We start from the raw sequence: 20,028 nt of genomic DNA on the forward strand, positions 1-20,028 counted from the left end.
CCTGTCACATTGTTTGTGTGTCTGTGGGTGTGTGTGGTGCGTCATGCCTCGGTGTGAGTTTGTGTCATGTTTTGTTTCACACAGAGCAGAGATGTCTTTACATTTCTGATATGGGAACTTGCAGGCGACACACAAACACCAACATGATTGTGACTGTTCAGTGAAGTTCCCTTTTTTACCTTCGCAGCTCTCAAACACTTCCCAGTTATTTCTCCTCTAGTGTCAAAGAGAATGAAGTTTGTCACGGACACTGTTATTCCTCCTCTCAGGTAAGATTCTTCTTATTTCCAGCATTTTCAATAGTCGAATGACTTCCTAAAGGATGTTACAATGTATTATTCTCTATTGATTTATTGATTGTTTAGTTATTATACAGAGACAGGGTTTATATACAAGTTTTTGATCTTGAATGAGTCTTTCGTGAATAATTAAAAATTGCAGGATTATGTTTGTATTTATAATGTGATAGTGTTATTATAACAATCCAACCAACTTTAAATCACCTAACTCTTGAATGTGTAAATAAACAACAACCACAAAACTTTGTTAATAACTTCAACTTCAACTTTATTGTCTCTGAGGAGAAGTTTGTTTTGCAGTGAGTCAAAAAAAATGTAAATACTCACAGACTCGGGCACAAGAAAGGAAAAAATGTAAATACATAAACACGTGAATACATCGAATAACAACGGAAAAACCATGAGCTTGTGTCTCAGTCATCTGGAGTGAAGAGGAAATCTCCAATCAACTTAGTCATCAATAGAATGAAATAGTTTGATGGCCTGAGTTATAATTTACATGTTCAACCTGTAACAGTTAAACTATTTTATCATAAAGACTGGAAACAGGCAGAACCAGCTAACCTGGCTCTGGTTCCTGTATTTCTAAACCTCGATGATTAACTTGCTGCAGCCCATTTGTTTTATCGGCGTAGTATTTATTGGTACAGTGAACTTCCTGGCGTCTTGCCGACACTATGGAGCTGCAGGGAACCAGCAGAGATAAGAGGTGCTGGTGGAAACATTTGACCTTTGGATAGAACCAGGTTAGCAGTTTCCCATGTTTCCAGTCTTTTCTACACCAACTAGCTGCTCAAGGTATTTTCTTGTTCAGCAAACAGACATGAGATCGATCATCTCATCCATCTCTCAGCAGTGCAACATATTCTCTATCTTTGTTCAGATTGTATTTTTTCTACCCAGCAGGAGCAGAAAGGGATCTCGCAGACAGTCTTTAAAATCTGTCCTGCTTTATCTCTGGGACGTTTACTCTGCACCTTCACCTGCAGGCAGAGACGTCCTGACTCTGCTCTCCCTCTGTTTCACACTGACCATCATCACCGGCGGCCTGCTCTATCACTGGCTGTCCAAGACTTTGAGATATGACCATGAGGCGTCCGTTCAGACCACCTGCATCTACAGCGTGGCTATGTTTCTGGTCTCCTTCCTGGTCCACCCTCTGCGCTGTGTGCTGACCATGATCCTTCCCACCGTGTGCACCAAGCAGGGACGCAAACTCCTCATCTCAGCCTCTGTCATGATCTTAGTGGTGAACGTCATCCCAAACATCACGGTGAACGTGGGGGCAGTGGCTCACATCTTCAAGTGCACCGCTGAGGGATTCACAAAGACTTTACTTAACTCATCTGAACCCTTGAACAAGGCAAAGCGAGAGCTTATTGAAGAAACCATCAAAGTGAGGAGGGAAGATCTGAGCATCGTCACTAATTTAAGGAAGCTAGACCACTTCACTCATGTTGACGTGTCGGAGGTCAAAAGCAGGATTAATAACATGATTGGACAGATAGAGGTCACCTTCTCGTACTCCAGGAACCTGCTAAAAGACTGCAAACTGCTGTCGAACCGGATCCTCGCTGGCATTTTCGTTGCTTTACTGATCCTTGAATCTTCGCGCTACTTGAAATCATATCTCACGTCAGTTCAGTTTGACAATGGCGACATCTCCAAAGAGCTGAGGAAAGAATCATCTTCTCCTGGGGAAGAAGGACCAGTGCAAAATGAAAGCAGGCTCTCAAACTGTAAAATAACAAAACAGGAATGTGCCTCTTGCTTCATATCACTGATCATGGTAACATTGTATTTCATCGCCATAACTGCAATAGTAGCTTTGGATCATGTCGTATATCATATAGTTCAGGTGATGGTGCCCTGGTTACTGGATTTCCCACCTACATCTGCCTGCATAAGTGTCGATTATAAGGTAAGACAGCACAAAGACTGTTTCACCGCTCTAGCTCCATTTTCTTACCTGCAGTTTCCTAACGTTAACATTGCTCTCGTTTGTTTTAGGTTCAGTGGTTCGCCCCTGCATTCTGTCTCATCCCTCAATCCTGCCACACTCAGGAGCTGACAAACTTCCACAGGGACTACAAGTGGACCTTCAGCCCCGAGCCATCGCTCTGCGACGTGACGACTTCGGCTCCGAACCTGGGAGTCACGCTCCTGCTCGGAGGTCTCTGGCTGATGAGCTACTCCCTGGTGTTCCTGGAGGTTTATGCAAGACGTCTGCGCAGGAAAATCTCTGCGTCCTTTTTCAGAGAGCAGGAGGAGCAGAGAATGGCTCACCTGCTGAAGAAAATGCAAGCAAAGCAAAATATGACAGACTGCTGGTTTATTTTAAAGGAATCAACTTAAATACATGTCACTTGTAAACCTAAGAATACCTGAAAAACTAGACTTACTGTTTGGCAAACTTTAGCACAATATTCTGAGCTCATGCTGTGTCTGACTTCTGCCTCACAACACGACTATGATTTAACCTCATAACCCACACTTTTTATTTTCGGTTGCGTCACACGCTAGTGCTCTTAAGTTCTGTTTCGTCTTTCACAAAACTTAAACTAATGAAAGCTTCCTGTGTGTGATTCATTATCACCTTTCCCTCTGTGAGCGCACTCGACAGGATCCTCAAAGACGTTCACATCAGGCCTGATGGGGTTTTTATAGATGTATCACAACATCTGCTCAGAATGGACCTTGCTTGTTTGACACACACAGGGTATTTTTTTCATTGCTTTGTGTGTAATGTTTTTCCTCTTGTCTGTGATGGTTTCTTTTACTCCTCACTCCCACTAGATGCCACTGTTGTGCTTCATACAAATGAGAAATAATATTGTAACTCCTACATGAACACCCACACACTGGATCTGACCGTTTTAGATAACCTTTAATAATCTGGATGAATCTACTTCATGAGCACATCACCAGCCTATTTCTGTTTAGTTTCTTACAAAAAAGAAAATCACTTCCTTTCTCTGAAAACGTCCTTTGAATACATCCCTGCTTAAAATTCCCATGAGGCATTAGGGGTTTATTTTAAGACCCAGGATAATAATAGAATACGTCCTTATCATCTATTTTTACTCGTGACTACTTCATGATTGTGTCAAAATGCAGCAGTCTGTCTGTGTACAAATGTAAAAGAAATAATTAATTAAAAACAATAAATAACAATTTATATATTTTCTGTTGCTATGAAGTGTGAAACTTCTAGACTCATTATCATTGGAAATGCACAGATGGGTTATTGTTATAATGTAAGAAAAGAATATCCTTCAACATCCAATTTCTCTTTATTCATTTCTCTTAAAATCTACTCTTGCCACTCCTGATCCTGTATTTATTCAGTGTCTCCTTATTTCAGCTGTTTATTCAAGTTAAATATTAAAGCTGCAACATTAAAAGTAATCAAAATATCCTAAATGTCTTGTTTTGCATAAATTCCTCCCAAATGTGGTGGAAATTCAACAAAGTTGTTTAAGACCAAGTAGTTTTTTTGTCAGTTTTATTCAAGCTTTTGCAAAATGGGTCAATCCTTCAGCAGGTGTCTGAGCTAAAAGACAGAGTAAGTATGGACACATATTATTGAAGTTTCTCTCCCATGCAGGTCTTTTATGCACAGAAGCTTCTTCCGTCCGTGCATAAAGCAGAAACTGTTAAATAATAAAGATATAAATGAAGATAAAAAGATATTTCTCTGCTCACTCTAACCAGTCGAGGCAGATGGCCGTCCACATCGAGTCCGGTTCTACTCGAGGCGTCTTCCTGTAAAAGGAAGCACTTTTTCCTCTCCACAGTCGCCAGTTGTTTGCTCGTTGTGTAATTTACAGTTTGTTGTGATTTTGCTCCATTGAATTGATATTAAATGAATTGAAGTCAGTTGAAGATGCAGTAGTTGTGCAACACAATATTTGTCACCTGTCATGTGTTAGAAGCTGACAGTCACAATCTGTTTTTTATAGCTTATATTTTTCTTTTGCACGATGATTTTTAGTTTTACCTGATGTTTTCAGCTGTCAGAAGCATGTATCTACACAAACAGTCAGACTGTCAGCGGCTGGGAAAGCTTTTAAAATGTCACAGGAATAACAAGAATCTAATGATGTGAATTCCCATTTGTCCCTTAAGAGACAATACATTTTTCTACCCTCCTGAATCTGTGCACGACCAAACAATCCAGAGATGTCATTTTGTCTCCCTTTGCACAAGGTGAAGTGTTACCTCTATCAGTTCTGCTTGGGGCAAACAAAGGTCAGCTTCGCAATTAAAACCATTTCAATTGAACAGCCAGTTCCTGCAGTTGATAATGTGTTGAATCGCAGACAACCTCCTCAGTCCTTTCAATAATTGCAGAGTTTATTGCTCCAGCCATGGCCACAGTGGGTGACATGACGTTCTGAGCTTGGATAGAGAAGTGGAATTGATTTTCAAGTTGGTGGCTGAGCACGGCGTTGTGTTGTGCAGTGTGGATCTGCTGTGATAGTGTGTGTGATGTGAGAGGGAGTGGTGGGAGACAGCAAGGGAGAGAGGGAGAGAGAGAGACACATGAGTGGAGCGGCGCTGGAGGACGACAAAGCAGTCATCTGTGTTTCTTGGTTGATTGCACCTGAGTGCTGTGACCATGTCAGAGTGAGTGCTGCCTGAGCTGTAAAAGGATGGTAAGCTTTCAGTTCTCTTCTCTTGAAAATATATATTTATTCTCGGAATGGTTTTTATTGTCTTGACTTGAATCAACTGTAAATCATTCAGGAATTTATTTCTGCTTTATTTCAGAAAGGGTTAGGGTACTAATTCTTGTTAAAAGCAGGGGAGGCTCTTTTTTATTTTACTCACCACAAAATCTTTATCTTACATTTTGAAAGGGTATTTTAAGAAAAGGATCAGGTTTTGCTTTATTGTGTGCAGGTTTTTATTATATTGTATATAGAGGGAAAAAAACATGCCACTGTTTCAGGGCTCAATTTAAATAATAGGATTATGGATATTAGTCTTTAAAAACTTTAACTCTCTCTTCACTATACTCCAACATAGAAGTTTAAAGTTAAAGATGTCATATAATGTTGGCCTTATATTCAATGTCTATGTTTAAACATTTAATAGGAAGTCGCTGAAACATTATTATATCTTCAGTATGGAATGTATTTGTGACATGTTTCATAACTTTAAAATAGGTTGTTCCACTTGAAATGTGCTCATTAGTTTTTGTCAAAACAAAATATTAATACATCAACACCTTTTTGAGTAAACAGTATTTACAAATCCAGGAACTACAGACGAATATAATTCATTCAGACTTCTGTTGCCACCACCTGATGAATGTAGCTCCATCATTCGTGCTCTTTTCTGGATTCCACTGAGGAAAATATTTGGTTCTTTAGTAGCTTGATGCCCCACGATGTCCACCAGCTGGTAGAAACACCAGAACTAAAAACAAATCAACTCTCATCCACCTCAAAAGATTTGGAACTCTTCCTAAATAGTCTAAATTTCTTTGCATTTCTGTCTTTAGGATTCTTGTTTTGTGCTCCTGGACATCAACTGAATTGCATTTGAACACGATGGAGAACAACACGACCATCTTCCGAGATGTCCCCCAGGTTTTAAATCTGACAGAGATGCCTCTGAACCCTCTTGAAGAGCAGGTCATAACAATATGTTTGACGATGCTCATCTGTGGAGTTGGGATTGCCGGGAACATCATGGTGGTGCTGGTTGTGCTGCGCACCAAACACATGGTGACACCGACCAACTGTTACCTCGTCAGTCTGGCTGTCGCAGACCTCATCGTGCTCCTGGCTGCGGGACTTCCTAATATCTCTGACGCTGTAGCCTTCTGGATATACGGCTACACAGGATGCTTGTGTATAACGTACCTTCAGTACCTGGGCATCAACGTGTCGTCCTGCTCCATCACGGCGTTCACCATTGAACGATACATTGCAATATGTCACTCCATAAAGGCGCAGTTCATATGCACCGTGTCCAGGGCCAAGAGGATCATAGCTGGAGTCTGGGTCTTCACCTCACTCTACTGCATTATGTGGTTCTTCTTAGTGGACACGGATGAAACCGTCTATACCAACGGAGTGGTGGTGACTTGTGGCTACCGTGTCTCCAGGAGTCTCTACATGCCAATATATTTCCTGGACTTCACCCTGTATTACGTGATCCCCCTCATTGTGGCCACTGTCCTGTACGGACTCATCGCGAGGATCTTATTCATGAGTCCTCTGCCGTCGCATCTCAACGACAGAGCAGGCGGAGGGTCGGTTCACCAGGGTCACTCCAACAGCAGCAACAAGGTCAACAAGGGTGCGGTCTCTGCTCGGAAACAGGTACTGTACAGGTCGGACTAACAGTTCAAAACAAATACAAGAAAACTCCATCTATATAAGAATATATTGAGGAGGAATCTCCTTTCTCTGATAGACCTCTCTAAAAAAAACTTGCTAGGGTCAGAATCTTGATTATTTCCTCCTTCTATATATATTTAAAATCATAAGGAAACAATGACGATGTCAATGGGTTGGTTCACTACTTTGGTCCAGACTGAAATATCCCAACTGGACCTTTATGGTCATCTGGCAAGCAGATGTGAGGAGTCAGGCTTTTGTGTTTCGTTTACCACAAACATGTTTCAATCAAGCCACGACTAATAATAATAGTAATGGTGTAACCCATAATACTTTCTGTTGTTTACCCAGCTACATACGTTCGTTTCGAGCATGAATGCGAGTCATGTTCTGCCGTCACGTTAGCAAGCAGCCTCTTAGTTCGCTTATGCCTCCGGCTTCTTAGCACCACCATGTGGTTAACATTTTTGATTCTGAGTATTATGTCTTGATAACAATTGATGAACTGTGAAAAGCTTAATTTTTCTAGAGACCTGGACAGGCAATGGTGTTCCCATCAGCCTCGGCTGTCAAGCGCTTGTTAGCAAATGTTAGCATGCTAATGCTCTAAACTAAGATGGTGATTCCTCATCAGAGGTGTTTGGTCAAATATCTTCCTTAAACCAAACTAGTTTTCGGACAAACGTGCATCATGAAATGTTATCTAGGAAGAAAACTGACTAAAATCTATCCCCATGTTTAAAAAAGAGCTTTTCAATTCTCTATAGAAGAAACATTTCAGCCTTCCAATGTGAACGATCATTCAGATGCACATTTTCTAGCATTACCCGACCTTTAGCATTGTATTTGTGACCTTGTGAGCATACTGACATTAGCATCTTAGTCGTTCGTTACAGCCTCACTCAGCAGCTAGCAGGGCTGCAGATTCTTGCATTAACATTGAGTCATACAGTAAGTCTGGTAAGATGTTATAATTGCACTCTTCCTCATTATTGTCGCAGGATTTCATCACTCTTTTCTTTTCTTTCCTCGCTCCTCCATCTCTCTCACTCTGTATCAACAGATAACGAAGATGCTGGCTGTGGTGGTCATCCTCTTCGCTTTGCTCTGGATGCCTTACCGAACGCTGGTGGTGGTCAACTCCTTCATCGACCCGCCCTACCACAACACCTGGTTCTTGCTCTTCTGCCGGATGTGCATCTACACCAACAGCGCCATCAACCCCATCATTTACAACCTCATGTCTCAGAAGTTTCGCGTCGCCTTCAAAAAGCTGTGCAAGTGCAATTGGCGGCACAAGGAGAAGGCGGTCAAGTACAACGTGCCGATGTATTACAGCGTCATGAAGGATTCGTCCCACGAGAGCAACGAGCCGGTCACAGAGCAGGACGACGTGAGCGGCCAAACCATCAAGAGGTTCAACGTGAAGGCTGATGACACAAGCGCTTTCAGCGTCTCTTGATAAAGGCTTTGGGATAAAACTGTGTTTGATGAATTATTTATGGATGTCTTTCTTTCTATGTTTAAAAACGTTGTAATCTCTTAGAATCTGTGGATATTCTTTGTGTTTGCTGTGATTCAACTTGTGTTAGGGTTGTAGTTGTGGTACTTGGGCTTCAGTATTGTAACTGTGTTGTAAGTATGGTATTTTGGATTGGTATTTAGTTTACTTTAGGAAGAAAGAAGTAATGGTTATAAAAAGAACCACGCCCACTCCAAGTTAGTGAAGTCATTTGTCCAGTTGAAATACAATAATAACTGATATTGGCTTAATTATCATGAAATTTTAGATAGTTGTTTATGGTTCCAGAGGTTAAATCATTATGACTTTGGGGATCCTAAAGATAGAAAGTACCCTGAGATAACTTTAGTTATGATTAAGTGAATGAAATAGGCTTGGCCTCTAGGGACACCATGAGGTTGATATATTGGTGGCTTCAATTGAAATGTGGTTTAGACATTAACGCTTCATGATGAGTTGTAATCACTTGATCTGCTAATATCTGTATCTGTGTTTGATGCTAATTAGTAAATGTAATGATCATGGTAAACATAAGCTATGTTCCAATTCAGAGATGGCCTCCTTCAGAGGACGCTGTCCCCACTGTCTCAGAAGGCCAAATTAAACAGTTTGGTCTACAATGGCTTTCCACGATTAGTGTCCCCAGCTCATCCCACACTTATGAATGTTGCTCAGAAACACAGCTGAAGTTGGACATGACGAGAAAGTTTCGATGTTCCTTGGTTTGTGTTCATGTGTGTCGTTAGCTGTTTGGTTGAATTGAAGTGTGATCCTCAAGCATTGGATGTCCCTGTGTTGGCTGGTGCCGTTATCTCTTTAATAATTTATCCGTCACTATTGAATACTGGGAAAGGTTGGACCTGTGAGTATTCAAAACAGGAGAACTTTGCACCAATCAGTAATCGAATGCAGTCTCTGAACGATGCAGCCCCTGAATTGAGACATAGTTAAAAAAAAACAACATTATTCCTGCTAACAAATCTGCATGGTCTTGGACAGTATGTTAGCAAACAACCATCTACACCATTACTACTGTTATTAACCTAATAACATTTGTGGACATCATGTTATTCTCAGAACAGTTCCATCATTTCAGTAGGAATAGAGATTTACTATAAGTAGTTGAAAACACTGTGTGTCGCTGCAGGACCTTGAATATTCATGTGTATTTAGGTTATTGAAAGCCGGTCCACTGAAATCAGTTTTGACTCCAGAATAATTTTACATGTCAAAATAATTCATATTTGATTTTCAGTCTGACAGGAAATTGTGGCCGTTGAAGCTTTAATAGCAAACAAATTGGTTCTTATTCAAAACATCAGTCAAGTCAGATACGGAAAACAAAGCTGTCAAATTAGCAACTGGTGCAACAACTCTGACAACAAGTACGTTATTAAAAAAACATGGACATGCTAATTGCTGCCAACGAGCTCGCAGTTGTCTGCTGTCGACATGTCTGCAACAACGCTGCATGTCCCTGCATCTTAATATATCCAGCTCGCTCTTTGTCGCGTAACCTGGTGCTGAATATCTAGAAAACCAGTATAAGACACTCGTATGAAACCTTTTCATGGTGACGTATCTGAGCCAGAGGTTTATCCTGTGTAATGATATTTTGTAAACCATCGTTTTCCTCTGAACTTTACAAACCTAGAAATGTTTCATTCTCCTTATTAACTGTTGAGTTGTCTGTGTTGAATCAAATGTATCCAGTCATTTCTTTAGAAAATTGTGATTTACCATAGATTTAGATGAGTTGTCGTTCAACTGTTTGTATGTTTGTACAGAGTAACGGGTTGTGAATAGAGAATAAAACATGGATCATATTTTTTTTTCTTTTGATTTGCATTAATCAGCCAATATCATTCCATATTTAATTGAGTAAATTATTTGTACTCTTTTTCTCCAGTTTACTGTTTTAGCTCTAAAAACCTCAACTCAATACACCTTATAATTAGGTGGAATAAGAATAATTAGCAACATTCATGTCGCTTAGAAAATGTAAAACATTTGTAGGCAACATATCATGAATTTTGGCGCCTGTAGACTGAGCTCCCTGTCAATAATGTTTTCTGATGCAGGAGCCTTGTTCTCAGTCACTTTGAAAATATTTTATAAAGCAATTAGGCCATCAGCCTCTCAGGACATTGTGCCAGCTGTATAGGGCTGATAAACTCCTTATAAGGGGTTTAATGATGAAAGAGATGTCACAAGGGTCTGAGGGAGAATCAATGAGAGCCATATATACACACAGCTCAAGAGGCTTCTATAGCGGCCGCATCGCTCCCACGGTGCCATTTATATCTTCTCGTCTGTTCCACCGTGGAACATCAGTTGGAATTCGCAAAAAAATCAATATCTTTGTCAGGAAAAGTTCGTTTTCCCGCTTCATATTCTGAGATGTAAGGCTTTAATTTCTCTGGTGTGAAACTTTCCTCTGCTTGCTGCGTGTTAAATCAAATAGAAATCTAAAGTCCAGACAAACTCAACACACAACACACAGTTCCACACAACAACGACAACATACCCACCAACTATTTTTAAAGCTACAACCTTTTACTCTCAGAGTGGAAGAGGGATAGAGCTCATTATCCCTGAGCTTCTGACAGTTTTCCCTTTTCCATCTTTTCATGTGAGGATCTTTATTTTATTTTTTTTATGAACTTTCATCTCTGGATCTGTAATAACTTGCAGCCCTGCACTGACTAAACTATGCTGAATGTGTTTGACAGATAAAACAAAAAAAAAACCCATCTTACTTCACATTATTTAAAGATCATGAATAAAACATAGGAGCTGGGGAAATATATTTAAATTTTCTTTATAATAAATGAAAACAATGAGCTGTTCCTGTGAGAATGAATAATTCACTGCATCTGTGAAGAGCCCTTGTCTTCCTCATATAATCGGAGGGCAGCCTTGTTGTTTCAGGTCGCTTATCACGCTGCCCTCAAAAGATTATCTCTTATTACCATTCAGTGTTTTCTTGATCCGCCCTCGTACATTTTTCTGTTCATTAATAAGAGACAAGGTAGGGAGGCAGGAGTATGGGTTTTAGCACAACTCAACGTGAATTATGAGCCAAATTAAAGTGAGAAAAATAATAAGTAATATGTTGTGATTAAGTCCTAGAAAGAGTCTCAGTGTCTCACGTGTCACACTGGAGCAACACGTTGTTTTACCACCCTGTGCTACAGTTTTCATGGAGTCCTAGAATCAAGGGGTTGAGGAGAGGTTGCTATGAGACGGCCTGAGCATTTATCCCCGGCTGTAAATGAAAGTGATGGTGGATAAGATTCTCGCAGCTGTATATGTTCGTTCATGTTTTCAGGAGTCTGTTCACTGACATTTACAGTGAACTGATTTTAAAAGCTGTGCTCTTTCAATGTGTCGATTGATTTTGGATAAATGTCTTTCAGAGAAACCATAACACGAACAAAACACAGTTCATTGTCATGTGTCTATCCATCAAAAACAAATCTGGCATTATATTATTTTTGGTAAAAACTGTGGATAGCAAATATGTTGCACAAAGATTATTTCAAGAAAGAACAAACGAAGCTGAACACAATCGAAAGAAGCATAAAAAATAATGGACAAGATTTATGGGAAGGACTTCAACAGTGCAAGAGGAGCAGCAGCCGAAGACCACAAAAAAGATCTAATCTTTTCTATGCATTTTAATACTTTATCTTTATAGATGTTTAAAAACACCAACAACAACTGGCTGCACTGCATAAAAGTAACACGACACAAAAAAAGGGCTCCGGTGAATACTGCATGAGCATTAAAGTGTGACAACGAAATTTATGCTCAAACAAAAACACCAAAAATGAATATTGAAAGTAAAGGGCAAATATTAAAAGCTAAATCCTAGCACACGATAATTAATGCAACAGCTGCAGATGAATTTGATTATTACTTTATAAGGGGATGAATGATGCATGAATCAACTGTTGGAACTGTTAAAAAGTGAAAAACAAACATCAGAGTCTGCTGGTCACATCCGGAGATCTGCATTAACTGACTGTACCATTGAATCACGGCTCCCGTGGAAGCACATGTGAATAAAGAAGCTTTCATCTTTACTCTGCTCAGCCACTGCAAACACTTTACGTTGATCAGTGGTTATCAGAGCGTACTTTGAACTTCCCTGAGCCTTCACTGCATGTTTCATTCAAAGTCAATATTAAGATGTCATTTATACACATGTGAAAATATAGAGTGCTCAGATACAACAGACTTTATGTGAGGTATTAATGAATGAGTCTGGGAACTTAAATCAAATCAAAGGATGATGAAATGGTCATGAAAGTGAGATGTATGTTCTGCATATGTTTTTATAATTTAACCCACCTACATCTAAGTATATATCCTTGTCCTATAATGTGAAGCTGGGGGATATGGGAGCGTTCTCTTGAATAATTTCTAAAACCACAGTGGTCATGCATACTTTGTCTGTATTAAGTAGAAGCATGACTTCACATATCTAAAAATCATGTGTCTGATGAGGTGTCACCGGACCTGCAGAAAGAAACCTGTGTGTATAACTATCAGCAAATATGTTGTTATGTGTTGTTCTGTGTGAGGTGAATTATCTGAGCATGTCTAGTGTCTGTCAAAAAACTCAAACAATGATGGCAACTCAATTTTGAAAACATGTATTTTTGTCTTTCAAAAACTGGATATGGACAGTTTTCAATTCCACTTTATTTATTTTCCAGGGAACCAACACTTCATGCGCTGATTCATTTCAACACTGAGCCAAAACTGAACATGTGACTGTGTTTTTTGTTTTCCGATGAACGCAAAGTATTATATTGCATTTGGAATATTAAAACTTTCTGATCATTTATTCGGTGGATTTGAAAAAAACTGCTATTGTCACATATATATGCAAATGACAGATGATCCGCACATTGGTTATAAGATCGGAGGAGAATCTGCTCAGTACGTACAGATACAAAAACTGAAATATATAGTGACTTTAATTGATCTTCAAACCACTCAGGTGAAAATCACATTTCATGTACATACGTGAAAGGTTCTGATCAATACTGTTTGCTCTGCAGTCACACACACACACACACACACACACACACACACACACACACACACACACAGGTTTCATGAGTTGATCACTGTATGTTTTCATATTCCAGGGAGCTGCAGGCTCATCAACACCACACTGTGCAAACATGCTGTATTTATGTGTCATTAGAGGGGAGGATTTCCCTCAATTATACTCTCAACCAATACATATTTATTTTGTCGTGTCTGAGAACAAGAGGAAGAAATGTGGACATAATACAGGACATGACAGAAACGTTTTTCACACACAGGGAAAGGATTCATGTCCACTGCATGAGTTATGTTGTCTTAACAAAAGAGAAATAATATAAAGCAGATAATAATCACTCATTGGGCCCAACAGTCCCCTTAAAGTCAACCAAGCTGTAACTCATAGAAACCAGCCCTTTAAATATGTTAGATTTTTTTCATTCAAGATCATTTACATGAACACAAAGTACAACAGAAGCTGGTGAGGTTTTCATTTGTTTTGCAGATTTTATCAAAATGTTCATATTTAGGAGCTTATTTCAGGAGCTCACCCAAGTCTGTAGGATTTAATATCTTTATACGTACTGTATATATCTTTATATTACGTAAATGTCAATGTAGTAGGTTTGAAATATTTCAGTGCAAACCAAAGTAGTGGACCAACAGGCCAAAGGGCCAACATCGCTGTCATAGAGCTGTAGCCGGACTAAGAATACATTAAATAAGCTGCCTGTCATTTCTCACAAAGCACTTTTGTCATTTTTTTACCTGATCTCTCACCTTTTGAAACAGCTGCTCTCCAGTGATCGACTGTGCCAGACAATAGAAAGACATATTTAATGAAACGACCACGGGCTGGTGACGTCTTTATTACGCTCCTCACAGAAAGAACTTCATTTTTTCCACACGGCTCCAATTCACGGTCGACCTTATTGCAGCTCAGTGTCCCTGTGGTAATGTGACAATCACTGCTGTCGTTATTAATATGCTCTGCCCTCCTGACATGTGCCGTTGTGTTTGTGCCGTCATTCGGCCGTTTGAATGGATGTAAGGTCTTTAACGCTCCACTATAAAATATAACTGTTCCTGTTGTGTTTCACTCGAAGCTGTGTCAGGAGACGTCTGGTTTTATATCCGTGCCTATAAATAAGATTAGCTTGGTTGTCCAAGATATTATTATAATATACAACTTTCCTGGGAGTCCCCTTTTCATGCAAGTGTTTTCAAACTGCTGTTTTTATGGCATATTTTAAAAGGAGTTACAACACAATCTTCCTGTGACAGATGTAGCATGAAAACACATCTTTGCTGAACTTATGTTTGTCACTACTGTTCGAATTTGGCATCAATAGATTCTCTTATAGAGGCTGAAATGAACCCATTTGACTGAGAATGTGAAAGTTCTCTGACACCAAACCTTATTACAGTGTTTCTCAAGTGTTGGTATTTTACGTCTGTGGTGAACGATAAGATCTGCGGTGATTTTGCCTCATCATATTTAATAACAAGCTCAAACTACAACTGAGGCTGATTTTCTGTCAATGTAGGCGTTGACACATTTCGATTATAAATCCAAATGTTGACCACATGGTGGTGCTAGAGGTAAAGTCAGGTCAACACATGATGCATCCTGTTGGGAATGCAAAACATTAAAAAGCCAAGCTATAAAAAACATGAGACAGTGAAGTAAACCCAGAGTTTTGTTTCACTGACCATAAACTTATTATTCCTCATGTCGCCAAATCCATTGCTGAATGGATTCAATGAGAGTCCCTGGAGTGAAGGGATAAAATCCACAACAATATCCCTTCACCTCAATCCACCTTGAACCCTCGTGGAAAGTTCACCTGAGTTGAATAAACCTCTGAGGTGCTAAAGGTGAGGCCCCCGTGGGATCATGGGTAGTGAGAGCTGGACTCTCAGCTGGTCCGGCCTTCAACCTGTCGCTGGGGGCAGATGGTCTCTCTCTCTCTCTCTCTCTCTCTCTCTCAGACTGAGGCACGTGAGCACAGATGAGGGAGTTGGACTCGGAGTCTCACCCACAGATCACAGACTCCTGGAAATCTCCTGACAGCTCACTGGGTTTGCTGGAATCGAACACTTTCACCGGAGACACATTTCTTCCTCTGATAACGTCTGCTCTGTGGAGATGCCTCACTCCAGGTAGAGATATTATTTCTTCATCTCATGTTTTCATTTGACACAAATCTTTATAGATTCTACACAGCTTTTGGCAAGAAATTCCCAGATTGGTATTAATGGTGATACTGTCACTCATTGCAGAGTAATGTCGCTGAAATAACCGTTTTAATGACAGAATTTCACAAAACATATGAAACCAATAAAAAGGGAATTATCTCAGCAGCTTTTTATCCCGTACAGAACATCCATTGATTTTCTGAAGGTGTAGAAAGTGTAAGTGTTGTGGAGTTTTACACTCACCTTTACAAAAGGACACGGCGCTGACATCAACAGAAGGAGGATCACTCACCTGCTAAAGCTCCTTTAATTCCATGTGCTGAGCGTATCTGCCTGAACTGCTTATCAGGTCTTTAGAGTCAGTAACACTGAGGCTGCAGTGGGAACCAAGATGAGATGACAGTGTCAGACGTTTTGGTCTGTTTGAGTTGAAAATTATTTCATTTATTTCATATTATAAATGATGTAAAACTTGCCACTTTTCATTGCACTAGATAACTCTATACTTTTGCAGATTTAAGAATGATAATATAAAATATAGTCAACCAATATGAGACATGTAGTATATGATAGACTGTGTTTCAGAAGTATATGAAGTAATATAAAGAAGGTTAAAGTGACATAAACAACATGCATCAGTTATACTATTCCAATAATACTGAAATGGGTGATTATGCATGCGAAGTACTTTTACTTTTGATATTTAAAATAAAAGTAATTTAAATATCAATAAGTACTGTAGCCGTAGCTGTGGTTTGAGCAGATATAAAAATCAGAGCAGTGTGAAAACATCTTCCACAATATTATATATTAATGATAATAATTATAATAATAATATATCACACATTTTTGTGATAACTTTATATTTTTTCAGCCAATAAGATGTATTATGATACGCAGACATTATATGCATATGTAATACTTACATACTTGCTCTGGGTATGATAAGAACATATCAATTCTGTTTATATTTTGTTATTATCTTATTGCTGTCTTGACTTTTATCTAAAGATCTGAGTTCTTATTCCACTTCAGGTTGTTACTGTCTTTATTTATGCTTTAGAACAACTTGTAATATTGTGAAGCCTTTTTGTTTTTGTCGTATTGCTCGGTAAGCACAGTACCTGTTCCCAGAACAATCAGATTGTGTGACGGCGGCACAAAGCCACCAGGTCATTTCCTCATCTGCATCCTGCTCTTGAACAAAAGAAGCAGAGAGAGAAGTTTCCCTCTCTGGTTCCTGAACAGATGCTTGAACGTGGGAAAGAGCTTTATCCTCTCACATGAATCATCTCATTTGGAAATATGATGATGTTTCATATTAAATCAAAATTATGATCTGACAGCGTTTCCTCACAGGACGGTCATAAGACATGATGGATAATAACAGTTTGCCACAGAGCTGAAAACACTTCTTTCTTTTTTTGCAGGTGCACAGCAGGAATTTCCTCTCACCCTGGATGCAACATGCAGCACTTTGCAGTTTCCCGTCTTCAGTGAACAAAGCAGATTCACATCCAGAACAGAAGAACTAGTCCTCAGAGATGGCAGCCCACTCAGACTATGTTATCGGGGAGGCAGGAGCTGAAGTGGACATGTGCACGCTGGAGATTAGTATGAAGTATGAAGTCATCTCATCCATTGTCTGCTCTGTTTGTCTTTCATTCGGCCTCATCTACTGCTTCCTCGGTACGTATTCACCACACCAGAGCTGCACTTTGGGACCGTTTAGTGGAGACTAAAGTTTTCTCCTCTTTTAAAGTCACAGTTTGACTAGTTTTCTACTGTTTCACTAGTATCTATAGTATCTATGGCTTACAGCCTCGTGGCAGGTGCCTGAAGGCTGCCAGGGGTTTAGATTGGATAATCCCAAAGCTGGAGGAGGCAGATGGGTACAGTCCCGTGTCTGACTCCGACAGAGGTATATGAAGCGCCACCTGTTGCACTGACTGACAACTCACTTACGTCATTGTGTTAAACCTGAAGAAAGCTGGTGAGAGTTCTGGCAGTGATTTTAGATTTTTGTAAACACGTTCTCTGGTCCAGAAAACAGTCATTTGTATCTGATGAGTAATAAACTGATTTACTTTAAGACTGAAACATAAAGCAAAGCTGTAAAATGTAAACACACAACCAACAAAACCAAACTGTGTGCAGTTGTGTGTCCTGTCGACCTGCTCCCTAAAACATGTGACATTATTCAAACAAACACGCTGCCAAACTTCCAGTTAAGTCTCATCAATTCTTAAAGTGTAAACTTTGTTTGCTGCTGCATGTTAGAAAGTTTATGACTAAATAATACGTACGTTTTGTTAGTGTTGTGTTTTCCTTATTTACTGAATAAATAGAATAAACTCTGAGTTCAGATTTTTACTACCACTCTTTGAAAACCTTTGTGTTTGTGTATTTACAAGGAATCTGACATTGTTGTATGTTTGTTTAAGGAAAGTTTATCCAAACACAAACCTGGAGGAACTTTCCCCTCTAGCTTCTGATCAGAGCACTAACTTGTTTCTGTTTATTGTCAGAAAACGGTTCCTCTGGATTGAATCATAAAGTTCTACAATCAGCGTTTTTACATGTAAAACTCAAACTGTCATTCTCATTCTCGACTTCCCAGGATACCGCTGCTTCAAGATGGTCATGTTCCTCTCTGGCTTCTTGTTCGGCACAACGTCCGTTCTCCTGCTGTACCACACAGAGCCTGTGATGGACGTCAAGCTGGGGACGGAGACCAAGGCGGGGATAGGCCTGGGCGTGGGTGTGCTCTCCGGCCTGATGACGATGCTGCTGTCAACGATGGGCCTCCTCTTCAGCGGCCTGCAGCTCGGGACCCTGCTCTCCCTCGTCACCCTGGTGGTTATCGGACAGTTCTACAGCCTTACTCCCGCGTGGGTGCCTCTCAGTACCATACTGGTCGTCAGCATCATCACTGCCGTTTGCACACTCCTGTGGCAGAAACTATTCAGCATCGTCTACACAGCTGTGTTTGGAGCGACCACTGTGATGCTGTGTGTGGATTATCTGGTGGGGGCGTTCATGCTGCCTGATCAGGTGTATGATATGCTCTGTCAAGTCGCCCCACCACCACTGTGCTGGTACAACGGGGTCATCATTGGGATCTGTCCTGTACTCAGTCTCTCAGGTGTGTTAGTGCAGTGGAGGTTCACTGCTCAAGGAGTTTCTCACACAGAAGGTGAGTTCCTCTGCACCAACTGATGCATTCAAGCTCAGGCTGTTTTCATGTTGAATAGGCCATCTGTCTCACTAATGATTCCCTCGCACTCACCTGTGCATGTTTCCCAGGTGCACACAAAAAACAGAAGAAACATGCCAAGAAGCTCGGATACAGAGAGTCCAGGGGAAGGCCTCGATCGCACCGGCGCCGCAGGCCTCCGCCTCTGCAACGTTACGCTGGAGACGTCCTGGCACCGGTCAGTACCTGGGACTAAAATGTGTCTTCATCCAGAAATGAACTCTCAGTTGCTGCAGCCTTTGTCGTCACAATGGTTGATGTACCTGGTTGGGTTGACTTCATAGTATTGGAGTTTTATTGTTGTAAAAATAAACCTGGATTAATCAGTGCTGAGTAAACTTGTTTGGCAAATGGAGATTAATTTATATGAGTCCTGCAAATATACTCCAAAGTGTATAAAAACTCCATTACAAGTAAAAGTCTGCAGGTTAATTGATTTGTCAGTGAACTGATCCATTATTTGCAGCTCAACATTAATGTGTAAGTAGCATTTTAGCTGCTGTTAGCTATAATATAATAATAAAAGAACAAATATTTGTACGTAGACTACCTATCTTGTTTCCTTTATGAAATCTTAATATCTTAACATGCAACTAAATTTGTCAAATAAATGTGGTGGGGAAAAGGTGTTAGTGCATCATGATGTAGAAATGATATCTCCTCATTACCACAGCACTTCTATTATTTCCATCACGGCTGATCATGTATGAAGTCTTTGTCCTCCTCCTGTTTGTGTTGCAGAGTTATCTCCAGAGCCTTCAGGAGCGGCAGATGGAAACAGGCTCGTCCACCAGCAGCGTCAGCACCATCACACATGCCCTCATTGACTTTGACTTTGAGACGGGCTCCATGGTGCCTCTGACGGCCACCTCGCCTGTTTTCACCTTCTGAAACAAACATCACTCATTTGTAAACTACACTGACTTCTGAGGAATCTGAGGAATCCATCGTGTTACAGCTGAATCTCTGAAATTCAACGGAAAACTATTTAACCGCCTCGCCTGCTGCCGGGAATCCCCTGAAACCAGCTTCCTCAGATAATCATCAACATGCACACTGAGGGATTTGAGGTGCTGGGAGATCATCCTCTGAACGATGACGAGGTTAATTAATATCACATCCACAGTCGTCAAACTCATCTTGATCACAACGTCCCCTGAGCAGTTTATGTTTACTTTCTGTACTATTATATTTTCTCTGGAAACTGGGGATCGATTGCAAACGATTCCATTTGTGTCTAGATTAGTTTCAAAGTTTTGTGGTTACAAGCAATAAATTCATACCAGCACAATTATTGATTAAAGGATTCATATCTGAAAAGTCAATCAAACCCATAAC

The 20,028-nt window shown here is 40.2% G+C and overlaps 3 protein-coding genes across 3 annotated transcripts; all 3 read left to right on the plus strand.

Moving 5' to 3' along the window:
- Window positions 1-100: 100 nt before the first annotated feature.
- Window positions 101-3,786, plus strand: ocstamp (osteoclast stimulatory transmembrane protein). Its single transcript, XM_069527393.1, has 3 exons — window positions 101-269; window positions 1,206-2,220; window positions 2,310-3,786. The coding sequence occupies exons 1-3, from the start codon at window positions 232-234 to the stop codon at window positions 2,652-2,654; spliced, it is 1,398 nt and encodes a 465-aa protein (XP_069383494.1). The 5' UTR covers window positions 101-231; the 3' UTR covers window positions 2,655-3,786.
- Window positions 3,787-5,813: 2,027 nt separating this feature from the next.
- On the plus strand, window positions 5,814-9,984 carry LOC109640612 (thyrotropin-releasing hormone receptor-like). Its single transcript, XM_020104706.2, has 2 exons — window positions 5,814-6,634; window positions 7,716-9,984. The coding sequence occupies exons 1-2, from the start codon at window positions 5,858-5,860 to the stop codon at window positions 8,112-8,114; spliced, it is 1,176 nt and encodes a 391-aa protein (XP_019960265.1). The 5' UTR covers window positions 5,814-5,857; the 3' UTR covers window positions 8,115-9,984.
- Window positions 9,985-15,191: 5,207 nt separating this feature from the next.
- On the plus strand, window positions 15,192-19,985 carry LOC109640614 (transmembrane protein 198-like). Its single transcript, XM_020104708.2, has 5 exons — window positions 15,192-15,398; window positions 16,865-17,123; window positions 18,055-18,630; window positions 18,741-18,868; window positions 19,432-19,985. Exons 2-5 carry the CDS (start codon window positions 16,979-16,981, stop codon window positions 19,579-19,581), a joined length of 999 nt encoding a protein of 332 aa, XP_019960267.2. The 5' UTR covers window positions 15,192-15,398; window positions 16,865-16,978; the 3' UTR covers window positions 19,582-19,985.
- The last annotated feature ends 43 nt before the right edge of the window (window positions 19,986-20,028 follow it).

Source organism: Paralichthys olivaceus, chromosome 6 (genome assembly GCF_024713975.1).
Source record: "Paralichthys olivaceus isolate ysfri-2021 chromosome 6, ASM2471397v2, whole genome shotgun sequence".
Classification (NCBI taxonomy): domain Eukaryota; kingdom Metazoa; phylum Chordata; class Actinopteri; order Pleuronectiformes; family Paralichthyidae; genus Paralichthys; species Paralichthys olivaceus.

Coding starts and splice junctions, on each gene's coding strand:
- LOC109640614 (XM_020104708.2), top strand. CDS start 16,979: ATGGCAGCCCACTCAGACTATGTTATCGGGGAGGCAGGAGCTGAAGTG. Junction 17,124..18,054: donor CCTCATCTACTGCTTCCTCG/GTACGTATTCAC, acceptor TCGACTTCCCAG/GATACCGCTGCTTCAAGATG. Junction 18,631..18,740: donor AGGAGTTTCTCACACAGAAG/GTGAGTTCCTCT, acceptor CATGTTTCCCAG/GTGCACACAAAAAACAGAAG.
- LOC109640612 (XM_020104706.2), top strand. CDS start 5,858: ATGGAGAACAACACGACCATCTTCCGAGATGTCCCCCAGGTTTTAAAT. Junction 6,635..7,715: donor CGGTCTCTGCTCGGAAACAG/GTACTGTACAGG, acceptor CTGTATCAACAG/ATAACGAAGATGCTGGCTGT.
- ocstamp (XM_069527393.1), top strand. CDS start 232: ATGAAGTTTGTCACGGACACTGTTATTCCTCCTCTCAG. Junction 270..1,205: donor ACTGTTATTCCTCCTCTCAG/GTAAGATTCTTC, acceptor TCTACCCAGCAG/GAGCAGAAAGGGATCTCGCA. Junction 2,221..2,309: donor GCATAAGTGTCGATTATAAG/GTAAGACAGCAC, acceptor CGTTTGTTTTAG/GTTCAGTGGTTCGCCCCTGC.